Source organism: Podarcis vaucheri (assembly GCF_965113315.1).
Source record: "Podarcis vaucheri genome assembly, chromosome: 17".
Classification (NCBI taxonomy): Eukaryota; Metazoa; Chordata; class Lepidosauria; order Squamata; family Lacertidae; genus Podarcis; species Podarcis vaucheri.
Genome location: NC_138755.1, coordinates 35,934,913 through 35,950,687, shown reverse-complemented (window position 1 = coordinate 35,950,687; position 15,775 = coordinate 35,934,913). Strand labels below are relative to the sequence as shown.

Below are 15,775 nucleotides of genomic sequence, written 5' to 3'. Positions count from 1 at the left end.
TGTTTGCGGTACCTGCTGAGGAGCACCAGCAAAAACATACCCCATACTAGAACAACTAAAAGTAAAGGTAAAGGGACCCCTGACCATTAGGTCCAGTTGCAGACGACTCTGGGGTTGCGGCGCTCATCTCGCTTTATTGGCCAAGAAATCCAACATACAGCTTCTGGAAAACCGGAGCAGTGCACGGAAACGCCGTTTACCTTCCTGCCGGAGTGGTACCTATTTATCTCCTTGCACTTTGAGGTGCTTTCGAACTGCTAGGTTGGCAGGAGCAGGGACCGAGCAACGGGAGCTCATCCCGTGGCAAGGATTCGAACCGCCAACCTTTTGATCAGCAAGCATTAGGCTCTGTGGTTTAACCCACAGCACCACCCGCATCCCACTAGAACAACTACTGCTCATGAAATAACATCTGTCTCGTTTTTGTCACATTTAAACAAGCAGTATTTATTTGCGCGAAAGTATTTTAGTTTTTGCAATGTTCAAATTGTCAATATTTCTGTATCCTCATTTTGAATTACAAAGTTTGACCAGCAAGAAAAGTTGAAACTGGATGATTTCGAAACATATATGGGCATCAGGTTTACTGAGCCGTGGCCTTTCTGATGTCTGGATACAGTAACTATGATCTCATTGGCGTGTGCTGTGACATCACCAGTGTGACCACATGTGAATTTTGAAGATGCTGCTGTAGTACATTTTCCACTGGGGAAGGGTGGACATATCAAAGGCCTTTTGTCTACAGTTCCAGCAGTTCGATTCATCTATGCCAAAAATCAACCAGAGACGGGTTTCACTGGAGACCTACCAATGAAATAGCAGAAAAATGCCGGAAACATGATGAAAGACAGCAAATGAGGTACTATTCAGATATCTTCCACATCATACAGGCATAAAAACATCTGGGCTAGCAGTTCTCCAGACCATCTCAAATAACAAGCTCAAGTTCAGGGGATGAATGGTTAGAGTTCAATAGCAGAGTTTTTCCTTGGCAAGCAGAAGGTCCCAGATTTGATCGCTAGAGTCTCTTCAGTTAAGAGGGTATCAGGTGGCAGAACTGGAGTAGACCGGCAGCCAATCTAAGTACATAGACTCATCCTGATGGGCCAATGTGCTGATATAGTATTAGGAAGTTGTATATGAGGAATGTGGCAGTGCATTCTCAGTGAGGTTCATTTCAGTCCCATTGCATCTGTAGTGGGGGAAATAAGCAACGCATTTGTAGGAGAGGACCCTCATTTTGGCTTCCTGAGTGCTGAAAGGCTGGGGTTATTTAGAAGAGTGTACGACAGCAGCCACCTTGTCCTGGCTTTGTTGGAAACCCTGAAATCTAAAAGAAAACAAGGCATCAGTGCTTAATTTCTAATATGCTGCCTAATATCCTTTCTCCTTCATTAACCACGCTTCATTAACGTGGTTGCCACTTCAAAAAACACCCAGTACAGTGGTACCTCGGGTTAAGTACTTAATTCGTTCTGGAGGTCCATACTTAACCTGAAACTGTTCTTAACCTGAAGCACCACTTTAGCTAATGGGGCCTCCTGCTGCTGCCGCGCCGCCGGAGCCCAATTTCTGTTCTCATCCTGAAGCAAAGTTCTTAACCTGAAGCACTATTTCTGGGTTAGCGGAGTCTGTAACCTGAAGCGTATGTAACCCGAGGTACCACTGTATACTGGTTTCACCTGTGGGACGAACCAAGCATCCACACACACACAAACACACACACACTGCTGTTACACCAAGGGTCAGTAACCTTTTCCAGCCATGGGCCAGTCCACCATCCCTCAGACCATGTGGTGGGCCAGACTATATTTTTTGGGGGGAATGAACAAATTCCTATGCCCCACAAATAACCCAGAGATGCAATTTTAAATAAAAAGGCACATTCTACTCATGTAAAAACATGCTGATTCCCGGACTGTCTGTGGGCTGGATTGCGAAGGCGATTGGGTTGCATCCAGCCCATGGGCCGTAGGTTGCCTACCCCCAGTTTACACACTTGTGAGAATGCAATATTTCCTAACCTGAACATTTCATAGATGACCCATATCACTGCAGTGCCCATATCTGCCAGTAGAGAGCAGGAAAGATGGTGAAATTTGATCCTAAGGCGCTTGTGGAGTTTTGAGATTTTGCTAGTAAATGTCAGAATTTGCTTACACTTCTTACTGGCATCCTAAAACAATAGCAAGTATTGATAAACGGCAACTATATTCCAAATGTTTACTGTAATGTGTATAAATCTGTAGCAGCCCAACTAGAGTCTACCTGTTACTGTTGCGTTGGTGAAATGATGATAGTCGGTGGTTCTCTGCTGTTGTCTCTCTCTCGTTCGGACCACGAGAAGGTGGCAAAAACAGACGAGGGTGGGATTTGTGTGGTGGTGGTCCATAAAGAGCATCCCTATCCATGTCCTGAATCCTGCAGTCGAATCACAATGAGGGAGAAATTCAGTTGATTAATTTAGCTATTAAGCTGATGAAATCATGCAGCCTTCATTGTGGGCTTTCCCTTGCCCTTTGAGTTTGCCCGCTTGCTTCTTTTCTGAAAGCCAGAGATGTTTGAGAACCTTCCAGCCCTATGGCCCGAGAGAGAGAGAGAGAGAGAGAGAGAGAGAGAGAGAGAGAGAGTAGCCCAAGCCTTACCCAGGTCAGCTGCTTCATAGCCTTTGGGCATGATTGTCCTGTCTATCCGAGCAATCAGCCAGGCTCCCACGATGACGCTGCAGAGCAGACGGAACAGGCAGGCCCCTAGGCCCAGGACCACATTGTAGAAGAACAAGAAGTAGTTGAAATTGTGGAAAGCTTTCCTGGAAATAAGGACAAATCGCCACAGGAGAGTCACAATAGCAGATAGAATCATAGAATCATAGAGTTGGAAGAGACCACAAGGGCCATCGAGTCCAACCCCCTGCCAAGCAGGAAACACCATCAGAGCACTCCTGACATATGGTTGTCAAGCCTCTGCTTAAAGACCTCCAAAGAAGGAGAGTCCACCTTGACGCACTCAAGGAGGCAGCATCAAGCGTAAAATGAATCAAACTGCTTCTATCTTTCAGGCTTCCAGCTAAAGGTACATGTGGGAATCAAAAGCAAGTCAGAAGATTGTACGGATGGGTCTAGTCATACTCAGAGTAAGCCCATTGGAATTAATGGACATGACTACCTTTAGTCCATTACTTTCAGTTGCTCCGCTCTGAGGGGAGGTTAGCTGGACACAGGGCCAGACTTTGGCCTTTCAAATTTCAGCAGCACCCTGTGCAAGGCCAAAATTGGACACCCCCTTCCACCTCACCTTCGGTTCTTCCCAATTCACTACGTCATACTTGTGGCACCATGTTTGTTTTCTAGACCTTCTCTTGTGCAAGCTCCCTAGTGAGGATGGCACTATTATAAAGTATAAGGGACACGGGTGGCGCTGTGGTCTAAAGCAATGAGCCTCTTGGTCGACGGTTCGAATCCCCACGACGGGGTGAGCTCCCAGCTCCTGCCAACCTAGCAGTTCGAAAGCACGCCAGTGCAAGTAGATAAATAGGTACCATTGTGGCGGGAAGGTAAACAGCATTTCTGTGCGCTCTGGTTTCCGTCACAGTGTTCTGTTGCGCCAGAAGCGGTTTAGTCATGCTGGCCACATGACCCGGAAAGCTGTCTGTGGACAAATGCTAACTCCCTCGGCCTGAAAGCAAGATAAGCGCCACACTCCATAGTTGCCTTTGACTGGACTTAACCATCCAGGGGTCCTTTACCTTTTTTACCTATTATAAAGTTTAACTACTAGGTAGCACCAGATACCACTAGGTAGAACTACCAGGGGATGCAGGTGGTGCTGTGGGTTAAACCACAGAGCCTAGGACTTGCCGATCAGAAGGTTGGCGGTTCGAATCCCCGTGACGGGGTGAGCTCCCGTTGCTTGGTCCCTGCTCCTGCCAACCTAGCAGTTCGAAAGCACATCAAAGTGCAAGTAGATAAATAGGTACTGCTCCGGCAGGAAGGTAAACGGCGTTTCTGTGCACTGCTCTGGTTCGCCAGAAGCGGCTTAGTCATGCTGGCCACATGACCCAGAAGCTGTACACCGGCTCCCTCGGCCAATAAAGCAAGATGAGCGCTGCAACCCCAGAGTCGGTCACGACTGGACCTAATGATCAGGGGTCCCTTTACCTTTACTAGCACCAGATTTAACATTTCTGGGTGGTCACAGGACTTTCCTGTTGCTGTTGTGTTCTTGTTCAAGACAGACAACAATGTCCTTCCAAGAATCCTGACTAGTACGTTCTCCTGGCAGACACTGTGGTTACACTTTTCCTCCATCAGACAGAGGCAGCAAACATTTCTTGCCTTGCACAGGTTCGACTGGAACAGATTTTTCTATCATGAACTTGAACAATGGGAAGTAGAAATGCCAGCTTTTTTCTAGCACGGCTCCAACGCCTTTAACAACTGCATGATAAGCAGAAACTCATCGGCAGGACCAGTAAATGTGTCTGTTGTGCAAGTTGGATAAAATGTTAAGAGCCCTCCCCTGGTCAAAAAAACAAACCCCGTTGGCAACCCAACTTCCTTGCACTGACCTGTTATCAAGAGCCAAAGGCTTTTCCTTGTCAGTCAGCAAAATCTTTGGCTGAAGAAAGAAGGCAGTAGCTGTTGCAATCTGCAGTTGCATGAGCCCTATGACAACGGCAAGTGTGAGGCTGAGGGAGAAAAGGCAGAGAGAAGTGACAGTTTTATGAGATTGTAACACAAATATAAGGAGCTGAATGCCAAGGTCAGGTATGCATCAGTACATTTCTTTCCCAGCTATCAAAGACAACAGACTGCTAGTAATAATTGAAAGACGGATTTAAAAAACCAGCAAAGTCAAGAAACGCCATGGATCTACAAGGGTTATTAAGGGGAATCTGTGCTGAGCTGCAAATTGCCTCTCCTACAACTGCTGTTGGACCATAAAGAAGGCCGATCGCTGAAGAATTGATGCTTTTGAATTCTGGTGCTGGAGGAGACTCTTGAGACTCCCATGGACTGCAGTAAGATCAAACCTCTCCATTCTTAAGGAAATCAGCCCTGAGTGCTCACGGGAAGGACAGATCCTGAAGCTGGGGCTCCAATACTTTGGCCACCTCATGAGAAGAGAAGACTCCCTGGAAAAGACCCTGATGTTGGGAAAGATGGAGGGCACAAGGAGAAGGGGACGACAGAGGATGAGATGGTTGGATAGTGTTCTCGAAGCTACCAGCATGAGTTTGACCAAACTGCGGGAGCAGTGGAAGACAGTAGTGTCCATGGGGTCATGAAGAGTCAGACATGACTAAACGACTAAACAACAACAACACAACTGCTATGCCACGCCCACTGGGGTGGCTGGAAAATACCAGAATGAACATATAGGAAATCGGCAATACAGTACCTCGGTTTAAGAACTTTATTCGTTCTGGAGGTCCATTCTTAACCTGCAACTGTTCTTAACCTGAAGCACCACTTTAGCTAATGGGGCCTCCTGCTGCTGCTGCCGCACCGCCAGATCACAATTTCTGTTCTCATCCTGAAGCAAAGTTCTTAACCCGAGATACTATTTCTGGGTTAGCGGAGTCTGTAACCTGAAGCATCTGTAACCCGAGGTACCACTGTATTCCCCATAGAAGGGAGAGTCAATTGCAATTCCACTTGTTGTAACTTGCAATCTTTGGGCAAATGCACACCTAGGGTCCTTTGTGTTAAGGACCCTAGGTGTGCATTTCATATGTGGGTGAACATATCAGACGACACAGCGATTCTTCAAACAGCTCTTGTTTATTCACAGGTCAGAACAGAACTGAACTGAAGGGTTCAGCCAGCCTGCTTATATAGAGCTCCTCTAGAACGCAAAAGTAACCATTTTCTGTAACTATCCAATCACTGAACGTCACTTTCAATCCCTTATTTGCATATGTGGACCTGAGTGAACCTAGCAGTTCGAAAGCACGTCAAAGTGCAAGTAGATAAATAGGTACCGCTCCGGCGGGAAGTTAAACGGTGTTTCCATGCACTGCTCTGGTTTGCCAGAAGTGGCTTAGTCATGCTGGCCACATGACCCGGACGCTGTACGCTGGCTCCCTTGGCCAATAAAGCGAGATGAGCACGCAACCCCAGAGTCGGTCATGACTGGACTTAATGGTCAGGGGTCCCTTTACCTATACCTAGGAGTCACCCACCTAGAAGCAGCTCAGCCAGATGGAGAAATGGTAAATGTCTGGATTGCGAGGATCATAAGGTTGAAAACCAAATGTTTGACCCCCAAAAATCAGAGTCATCAGGTTCACAAGCACAGCTTGCAAAGGGCACTTCTATTTATGTTTTCTTTGATAAAGCACAAAGAGCACCTGAGAACAAAATTAATGTTTTGTGAATGTAGGAAGCGCTGGGCAAAACTGAGAGATCATCACTCGCCCAAGACCAGTGGCGTAGCGTGGGGGGTGCCAGGGGTGCCGGCGGCACCGGGTGCAACATTTGGGGGGCGCGTTTGGCCGGCCCTCCTCGAGGAAGCAGGAACCCCACTGTCCTCGGACCTCCTCCGAAGGCTGGCGGTGGGGCGGAGAGACCTTTCTCCCCGTGCCAGCCTTCGGATGGCTGTCCTGAAGACTTGTGGTGGGAGCATGGGGGTGCAGGGGGTAGCGTGGGGGTGCAGGGGGGACTGCCGCACCTGGCACAACATCTGTGGGGGGCGCGGAAGAGACTCGAGTGCTAAAATCCACGGGTTAGGGGGCGCAAATTACTTGCCTTGCCCCGGGTGCTGAGAACCCACGCTACGCCACTGCCCAAGACTACCCAGAGAATGCCTGCCTGACCAACATCCTGGCTCACAACCTCCTTCTCAGTCAGTACCCTAGTAGACTGTACAAAAAATACAGGGCACTTACATCCCAGTTCCCAGATTTTTTAGCATTTCGATCCCCTGACCATGCTTGATGGGCAAAACGAACCCATACATGAACATCACCCCAAAGAGGCACTGAACTGTGTGGATGATCAGGTACCCTAGAGGGGAAAAGCACAAATGAACCATTAACAAGGGAAGAAAGGGGCATACGCAATCATCAGTTCACAACAAAGACAGTCACGTACCCCATAGTATGTATGCAATTTGCCAACCAGAGTATCTTGCTATTGCGGCCTGTGAATGTTAAAATAAAATAAAAAATGGAGAGACGTTTATATACAATAAACTCTCAAATGTATAAGAGAAAATAAGAATATACACATGGCCTGATATTTAATAAATCTCCACTAGGACTTCTACTATGGACCATCTTCCTTGCTGAAGCCATTGATACCAAAGCTAAGCAGTGATAAAAGACTAACATTTGGGACCAGTCATAAACATTCTGTCTCATTCTCCCAACATTCCATGTGACCAAGAAACTGACCCCAGCATGCCATTATTTTTTGTATGTATGTATGTGGCACTGTGGGTTAAACCACAGAGCCTAGGACTTGCCGATCAGAAGGTTGGCAGTTCGAATCCCCACGACGGGGTGAGCTCCCATTGCTCAGTCCCTGCTCCTGCCAACCTAGCAGTTCAAAAGCACGTCAAAGTGCAAGTAGATAAATAGGTACCGCTCCAGCGGGAAGGTAAACGGCGTTTCCGTGCACTGCTCTGGTTTGCCAGAAGCAGCTTAGTCATGCTGGCCACATGACCCGGAAGCTGTACGCCAGCTCCCTCAGCCAGTAAAGCTAGATGAGCACCGCAACCCCAGAGTTGGCCACGACTGGACCTAATGGTCAGGGCTCCCTTTACCTTTACCTATGTATGTATGTATGTATGTATGTATGTATGTATGTGTTTGGTTGGTTGGTTGGTTGGTTGGTTGGTTGGTTGGTTAGTTATGGGATCTGTATTCCAGCCTTCATCATGCAATGGTAACAGAGCAACAAATCAACTACAGAAAATCAACACATCAAAATTGAATTAAAAACCTATTCACATATTCCTTCATTTGCCACAACAGCCATCTTAAAACAGACTAAACTTCAAAAGACTGGGCAAATACATATTTTTTCCTGGCACCAAATGTTCCTCAGTGTCAGCACCTGCCTAATCTCTACAGGATGAGTGTTTTACAATTAGGGTGCAGCCACTGAGAAGACCCTGTTCTGAATTCTGACCATCCAGCTTTCACTAGGCAATGGTACAGCCGAATGGGACTCACCAGCAGATCTCAATTCATAGGCGGGATAGGACAAGGGGAGGTACTCCATTATATAACTGGGACCCAGACTATTTAGGGCTGTATAAATCAACACTTGCATCTTGAATTAGGCTGAATATGGAATGAGCAGCCAGGGCAGAGCTTTCCAGACAACGTCTGGGTGACATAGGAGAGATTCGGGTTTTTGCAAGATAGGTTACTGCTGCGGGTAGACTTGAAGGGGAAGAGAAGTGAGAACTCACCACATTTTGAGAAGATGACAGCCTGACAAACACCAACGGAAGGAATTGCTTCTGGCCAGCCCACAACCGTTTCATGTGCTTTCTAGGAAAATAGGGTAGTTGAGTTTATTTATATGCTGCCAGAGTCAGCTGTGCCCCAAAATACAAATACAATTTGGACTAGACTTGACTTTGCCAGGACTTGAATTGATTGCCTAGATCTGCTTGGACAAGCTGCTCTTTCTTTTCCTCCACTTCCCCCCGGGGTCCCGAAATCCTCGCAGAATAAGATACAAGGCAGGAAGCATCTCCATACCTGTAGCAGGCCAGGATGTGGAACACGTAGCTGACACTGGTGAGGCAGGCAGTGACGGTGGTGAAAAGCCAAACACCTGTGGGACAAAGAACCATCACCCGTGTGACCTCATCCTCTCTGTGAGGTCGTATCCTCAGTCAACACAACCTCAAAACTGCTCTGCTTTCACAGGCATGGAAGGTGCCAACACGCTTGCAAGCTTCAGAACTGTTTCTCACCACCCTCTTTTTACTTCTGAGTCAATGTATGGGAAATGCATCCGGAAAACAAAATGTATCAGGAGTTAGTGGTCTGACACAGAGCCCTTCCGGCCTCTGTTCCTTCCCCCTCCCTCGCTCTTGTTAAGTTTTTTGATGGTGTGAGAACAGTCTTTGATGTCCTGAGAAGACTGGGAGGAGGCGAAGCGCCACACACAGCTGCCTTAATCCGTTTGGGAGGATAGCGCTGGGTACTTTCATGTTGGACATTGTTTTGAGAAAGTGAGGCATTGGGAGGGGGCGGCTGATGGATTAGCTGCCCGTAGCCAGTCTGGAAAGTTAAACAGGTTATCTATAAAATTGGGCGGTATGGGCAGAGCTTCTTTGAAGCTCATGCACGGACTGATTGGCCCCAGGGCCGTGCAAACTGAGGCTACCTGGGGGCAGTGCCAGATTTAGGTAAAGATAAAGGGACCCCTGACCATTAGGTCCAGTTGTGGCCGACTCTGGGGCTGCGGCGCTCATCTCGCTTTATTGGCCAAGGGAGCCGGCGTACAGGTTCCGGGTCATGTGGTCAGCATGACTAAGCTGCTTCTGGCGAACCAGAGCAGCGCACAGAAATGCCGTTTACCTTCCCGCTGGAGCAATACCTATTTATCTACTTGCACTTTGGTGTGCTTTCAAACTGCTAGATTGGCAGGAGCAGGAACCGAGCAATGGGAGCTCACCCCGTCTTGAGGATTCAAACCGCTGACCTTCTGATTGGCAAGTCCTAGGCTCTGTGGTTTAACCCACAGTGCCACCCACGTCCCTTCAGTAGCTTAAGGCCTCATCAAACCTAAATCCAACCTTGCCTGGGGGAGTCGCTTTGCTGTTTCATGGGGGCTTGCAAGTGGCAGATTGAAGTGCTTTGCTGTTTTAGAATAAAATCTTTAATCTTCTCACTCATTTGTGCATTTTGTATTTCTTCTGAATCTCCGTTTAAAAGAACCACCTTGCCTTTGGCAAGACAGTTGATTTTCCGAATTGGAGGTGAAACTGAAGACATGCAAGGGAATATGAAAGCAGGCTCCTCTACCAGGCTCACATACCCTGCGTGTGTCTCTCAGCATGTACACATTCCTGGCAGTCATTCATGCTGCCTTCTCAGCAGGAAGGGATTCCTGCCTCCTGACAAACCTAGTAGCTCTAAGGGAAGAGTAGCCAGCCTGAGTATCTGAAATATACCCAGAGTCGAGAGTAGATTTCATGCTCTTTATTCAGCTCATAGTGGTGAGGAGGAATGCAAGTTTCCCCAAAATATCTGCTTTATATACATTATTTACACAATGGGCTGCACGTGACTGGCTAATTCCGGAATTCTCCTGTAGGCCAATCAGGTTGTGGATTCACTTCCATCTCTAGCTGGATTGGGTGGCTCCTGCAGACCAATCATAATGCTCCATTGTTCTAGGACCAATCAGACTGCTGCATTCTGAATCCTATTGTTCTAGGACCAATCAGACTGCTGCATTCTGAATCCTATTGTTCTATGACCAATGAGACTGCTGCATTTTGGATCCTATTCAGCTCAGTACATAACAGTATCTCTAGATGTTGCTGGACTCCCTCTCTCTCATCCACAGCTATTAGCCACATCAGCTGGGGCTGAAGGAAGTTGGAGTCCAAGAAACATCTAGACTCTAGGGCCACCTGTGTTCTAAAAGAAAAGTAAAAGTGTTTTGGGGTGGGATGAAGATCTCTCCAGCTACATAATGAGTGATGCCCTTGGAAGAAGCCTCAGCCTGAACCCAACATCAAGAGGACTGAGAGGCAGCAAGAAACATCATAACTAGACACTGGAAGGACCCAACAGGAGTAAACTTAGATCACCGTAGCAAAATATAAATATAAATTTGTTTGTTTTGGAACACAAGAAAATCTTTGATTAAAAAAAACTAATTGGAAAAAAAGAGGACTGAGAGATCTCCTGACGAAAGGAACTTGCCCATTATAATCTAGAATCTGATAAGTGCCCCCAAAAAACTGTCACCCCAAAGAATAGTTTGGGTCCTCCTGATTGGTGTGTGAAGGTGTTGAATTCCAGATCCGATCCCCACTCCCACCTCACCACTGCAATGGGTTGTTTGCATTTAATCACTCTGAGAGTTTCCATCTAATCGGCATCCCCCACGCTGTCTGTGGAAGAGAGCCCAGTTTAAATTGAAGGTACATTATAGTCCGTGCAACGTCCATATTCGAACAGCAGACATGGGCTGCCTAAGATATGGATGTCAGCATCAGCAGATGTGAAAAGCTGGTGAAACGCAACCACCAACATCATTTTGTCGTCAACACACACATACAAAATAAGTCACAGACTGTGCCCATACCTTCTGTGACGTCAATAAAGTCTTTCAAATGCTCAACCTGGGCAACTACTTCTGTTGTATTGCTGGAAACAATGACCACATCAAAGGTGGACTTCAGAGCTTGCAGCGCTTGTGAGACCATCTTGAAGACATAAAACTCATTCACAACAAACTGGAGGAGAGAAATGGATAAAAAGGAACAGTTAACTTGCAGCAGTTATTCCCAGACAATATTTCCTGCTGCTAATCTTCACTAGTGAACTCCTTTAAACATCTGCAGCCCAAATATGAACAATTAAAGCATCAGTACTCATTAATGTGAGTCATTCTGGACTCACAGCTGTCCATGGAGGCACAGGTCAATTCTGTGTCCAGGGCAGCTGTCAACCAGCTCCATCTGGTACGCAGGCAGAGACCCTACCTGCCCACAGACTGTCTTGTGGTGCATGCTCTGGTTATCTTCCGCTTGGACTACTGCAATGCGCTCTACATGAGGCTACATTTGAAGCTGACCCGGAAACTACACTTAATCCAGAATGCAGCAGCTAGACTGGTGACTGGGAGTGGCCACATAACACCAGTCCTGAAAGACCTACATTGGCTCCCAGTACATTTCTGAGCACAGTTCAAAGTGTTGGTGCTGACCTTTAAAGCCTTAAACAGCCTCAGCCCAGTATACCTGAAGGAGTGTCTCCACCCCCATCATTCAGCCCGGACACTGAGGTCCAGCACCGAGGGCCTTCTGGCGGTTCCCTCACTGCAAGAAGTGACGCTACAGGGAACCAGGCAGAGGGCCTTCTCAGTAGTAGTGCCCTCCCTGTGGAACACCCTCCCATCATATGTCAAGGAAATAAACAACTATCTGAAGGCAGGCTTGTTTTTAATGTTTGACGTTTTATCATGTTTTTAATATTCTGTTGGGAGCACCCAGAGTGGCTGGGGAAACCTAGCCAGATGGGTGGGGTATAAATTATTATTATTATTATTATTACTACTACTACTACTACTACTACTACTACTACTACTACAGATGCCCCCATGAACAAAGGGCCGTTCCTGTGAGAAGAGGAAGCTGGATCTTACACACACACACACACACACCCAGAGAGAGAGAGAGATTGGAAATCAATAAATTGAGCTACTCTTACCTACTCCGGAAAGCCAAGTTGTTACTCCGAAACATCTCTCCACCCACCCAGAAAGAAACAGGGAATATTTTATTCACCATGTAGAGGCAGATGAGGGCAAGCACAGCCATGGTGATCATCCTGCTGGGGAACTGAAAATAAGGGTCCCATTCATACACATTCCGCCGGATCCAGGATTTCTGAGGCTGCCTGTTGGTGGGAAAGAACGTGTAAAGAGCATGACGTGACAAGGGAAGGTGGGCTGTGTGTGAAAACTGCTAAGCTGCTTCTGGCGAACCAGAGCAGCACACGGAAACGCCGTTTACCTTGCCGCCGGAGCAGTACCTATATATCTACTTGCACTTTGACGTGCTTTTGAACTGCTAGGTTGGCAGGAGCAGGGACCGAGCAACGGGAGCTCACCCCGTCACGGGGATTCGAACCGCCGACCTTCCGATCGGCAAGTCCTAGGCTCTGTGGTTTAACCCACAGTGCCACCCACATCCCTATCCATGTATAAGACGCCCCCTAACTTTTGACATTATTTTTTAGGGGGGAAAACTAGTGGTATACACAGAAAAATACGGTAGGGTTGTGTGTGTGTGTGGTGGTGAGGGGCACTACAAGAGTGGAATAATGACTGATTGACAGAAAGCCATATAAACCCCATGCAAACAAATCAGGAAACAGGTTCCCAGGAAGAGACCTCGGTCAACAGATGCTATTTTCTCCTGCCCAGTGATGGTGGGTAAGGCATCAGCTAGCCTAGGAAAGGCAAGGGGGAAGACTGAAAATAGGGGCTGTCCCTAGCAGGGGCAGCTGGAGCTTATAAAACTCTCAATGCAGATTCCACTGTTATTATTTTTCTAGACTAAAAAGGCAAATGCCCCTGGGACAGAATGACCCTGCTCACATCAGTGGAGGCTTCCTCATGAGCTGCTGGACATATTGAGCCTGGTGTAGTTCCATGACGGAGGCCTTCTCCTCCTGCAGGGAGAAGAAAAGAGACGCTTCATTATTCCAGCGAGCACATCTTTCAGTTGGAAGAGTCCAACGGAGAGCACACCTTGAAATTAAGAACACACTAAAGTGTGCTGCGGGTGGCGCTGTGGTCTAAACCACTGAGCCTAGGACTTGCCGATCAGAAGGTCGGCGGTTCGAATCCCCGCGACAGGGTGAGCTCCCATTGCTCAGTCCCTGCTTCTGCCCACCTATCAGTTCAAAAGCACGTCAATGTGCAAGTAGATAAATAGGTACCGCTCCAGCGGGAAAGTAACCGTCGTTTCCATGCGCTGCTCTGGTTCGCCAGAAGCGGCTTAGTCATGCTGGCCACCTGACCCGGAAGCTGTACACTGGCTCCCTCGGCCAATAAAGCGAGATGAGCGCCGCAACCCCAGAGTCGGTCACGACTGGACCTAATGGTCAGGGGTCCCTTTACCTTTTTACAGTGTCTGGGGACTAATCACATCTTTACAAAATTATTGTTTCTTATTTATTAAATTGCTGGCAACTGACTGGCAACTTCTGCGTTCCTGTGGACTATTTCGGCTGAAAAAACCTACTGAAAAATCTCCTGGAAACCTTGTTGCTGAAGAAGCCCAATGGGCGAAACAAGGATGTATCCTGAGAACTAATCTATCATCAGCTGCCTGATTGTTACTATGTAGTTTTGTTTGTTACACTCTCAAGACATAGTACTCTGCAGAAGGCAAGTTCGTTTGTTACACTTTTAAGACATAGGATGATGCAGAAGGAAGATATCAGTATGAAATGGCATTGCAAGTTGTAATCGTTGGACTTGACAATCTTTGGACTTGACTAGCAGCCACGAAATTAAAAGACGCCCGCTTCTTTGGAGAAAAGCAATGACAAACCTAGACAGCATCTTAAAAAGCAGAGACATCACCTTGCCAACAAAGCTATGGTTTTCCCAGTAGTGATGTATGGAAGTGAGAGCTGGACCGTAAAGAAGGCTGATCGCCGAAGAATTGATGCTTTTGAATTATGGTGCTCGAGGAGACTCTTGAGAGTCCCATGGACTGCAAAAAGATCCAACCTCTCCATTCTGAAGGAAATCAGCCCTGAGTGCTCACTGGAAGGACAGATCCTGAAGCTGAGGCTCCAATAATTTGGCCACCTCATGAGAAGAGAAGACTCCCTGGAAAAGACCATGATGTTGGGAAAGATGGAGGGCACAAGGAGAAGGGGACGACAGAGGACGAGATGGTGGGGCAGTGTTCTCGAAGCTACCAGCATGAGTTTGACCAAACTGCGGGAGGTAGTGGAAGACAGGAGTGCCTGGCATGCTCTGGTCCAGGGGGTCACGAAGAGCCAGACATGACTAAATGACTAAACAAATCCTTGGATTTTACAACAATAAAAACATAGTAATATGATATGTTGTTGCCATCAGGAACAGTGCTTTACAATTTTTTGCAGTTTTTTGATATGATGATTAGATTACAGTTTTATTATATATAATGTTATGTTACTTTACAGCCAGTTACATGTGTGTTGTGGTATTCATTATTCCAGGGAGCACATCTTTCAGCTGAAAGAGTCCAAAAGAGAGGACACCTTGAAATTAAGAACACGCTAAAGTGTCTGGGGACTAATCACATCTTTACAAAATTATTGTTTCTTATTTATTAGATTTGCATACCGCCCTATATGCATATAGCATCTGGGGGTGGCTCACAACACAAAGTTACAATGTGTAAAACACAAAATACATAATTAAAATAATCAAAACAAAATACATAATAAAATAATAAAATACATAATAAAAATAATAAAATAATAAAATAAAATAAATAAATAATAATGAAAATAATCAACAATCGTAACACACTAATAAACAATACACTCCCACTGAAAGCCCCTAAACAATACTCCAGCTCACAAAGACATACAAAAATCCAATTTAGCATATATCATTTAAAAACAATTGTTTTTGCTATTTCTTTTGCATTTTTGCGGCTTTTTTGTTGTTGTTGTTTGTGACTGTGTGGAACCCTTTTCAGCTACTGATTGGATGATTGTGTGACTGCAGTACACTGTTTATTGCTTTCATTTGATGGATCAATGGTCTCATTAGACAGTAAAATTCCAGAGTTCATTATATAAGTGTAAAGAATAAAAAGGGAGAAATTGGAGGGTTCCCTTTGATGCTGAAATACTCACAGTTAGAGGAGGCAGCCGGAGTCGGTCCCGTGACGCTTTCACAAACATATGAACAAATCTGCCTAGCAGGAAAACCTGGCAGAGCACGGAGGGCCAGTAAAAAATAATATTTTCATATTCCCCAATGATCTGCGCAGAAAAAAATGTGGATTAAAAGGGTTATCTGTTGGTGCTGCAAATATTCAGTTGTATGCCCCAAGT

At 46.5% G+C, this 15,775-nt stretch overlaps 1 protein-coding gene across 2 annotated transcripts in view; it reads right to left on the bottom strand.

The window, feature by feature from the left end:
- Positions 1–857: 857 nt before the first annotated feature.
- Positions 858–15,775, bottom strand: part of LOC309521846 (stimulated by retinoic acid gene 6 protein-like) — a 39,492-nt gene continuing 24,574 nt past the window's right edge. Inside the window, exons 7-18 of one of the 2 annotated variants that reach the window (XM_082204898.1) lie at positions 15,575–15,703; positions 13,305–13,378; positions 12,490–12,601; positions 11,286–11,436; positions 8,717–8,792; positions 8,422–8,503; positions 7,095–7,143; positions 6,890–7,007; positions 4,568–4,687; positions 2,646–2,809; positions 2,269–2,421; positions 858–1,057 (exon numbers count right to left, since the gene is read on the bottom strand). In XM_082204898.1, the coding sequence (XP_082061024.1) occupies positions 963–1,057; positions 2,269–2,421; positions 2,646–2,809; positions 4,568–4,687; positions 6,890–7,007; positions 7,095–7,143; positions 8,422–8,503; positions 8,717–8,792; positions 11,286–11,436; positions 12,490–12,601; positions 13,305–13,378; positions 15,575–15,703 (1,323 nt within the window). In that variant the 3' untranslated portion in view covers positions 858–962. Of the gene's footprint in view, positions 1,331–2,268; positions 2,422–2,645; positions 2,810–4,567; positions 4,688–6,889; positions 7,008–7,094; positions 7,144–8,421; positions 8,504–8,716; positions 8,793–11,285; positions 11,437–12,489; positions 12,602–13,304; positions 13,379–15,574; positions 15,704–15,775 lie in introns of both variants that reach the window. The other variant, XM_082204897.1, reaches the window with a different exon arrangement.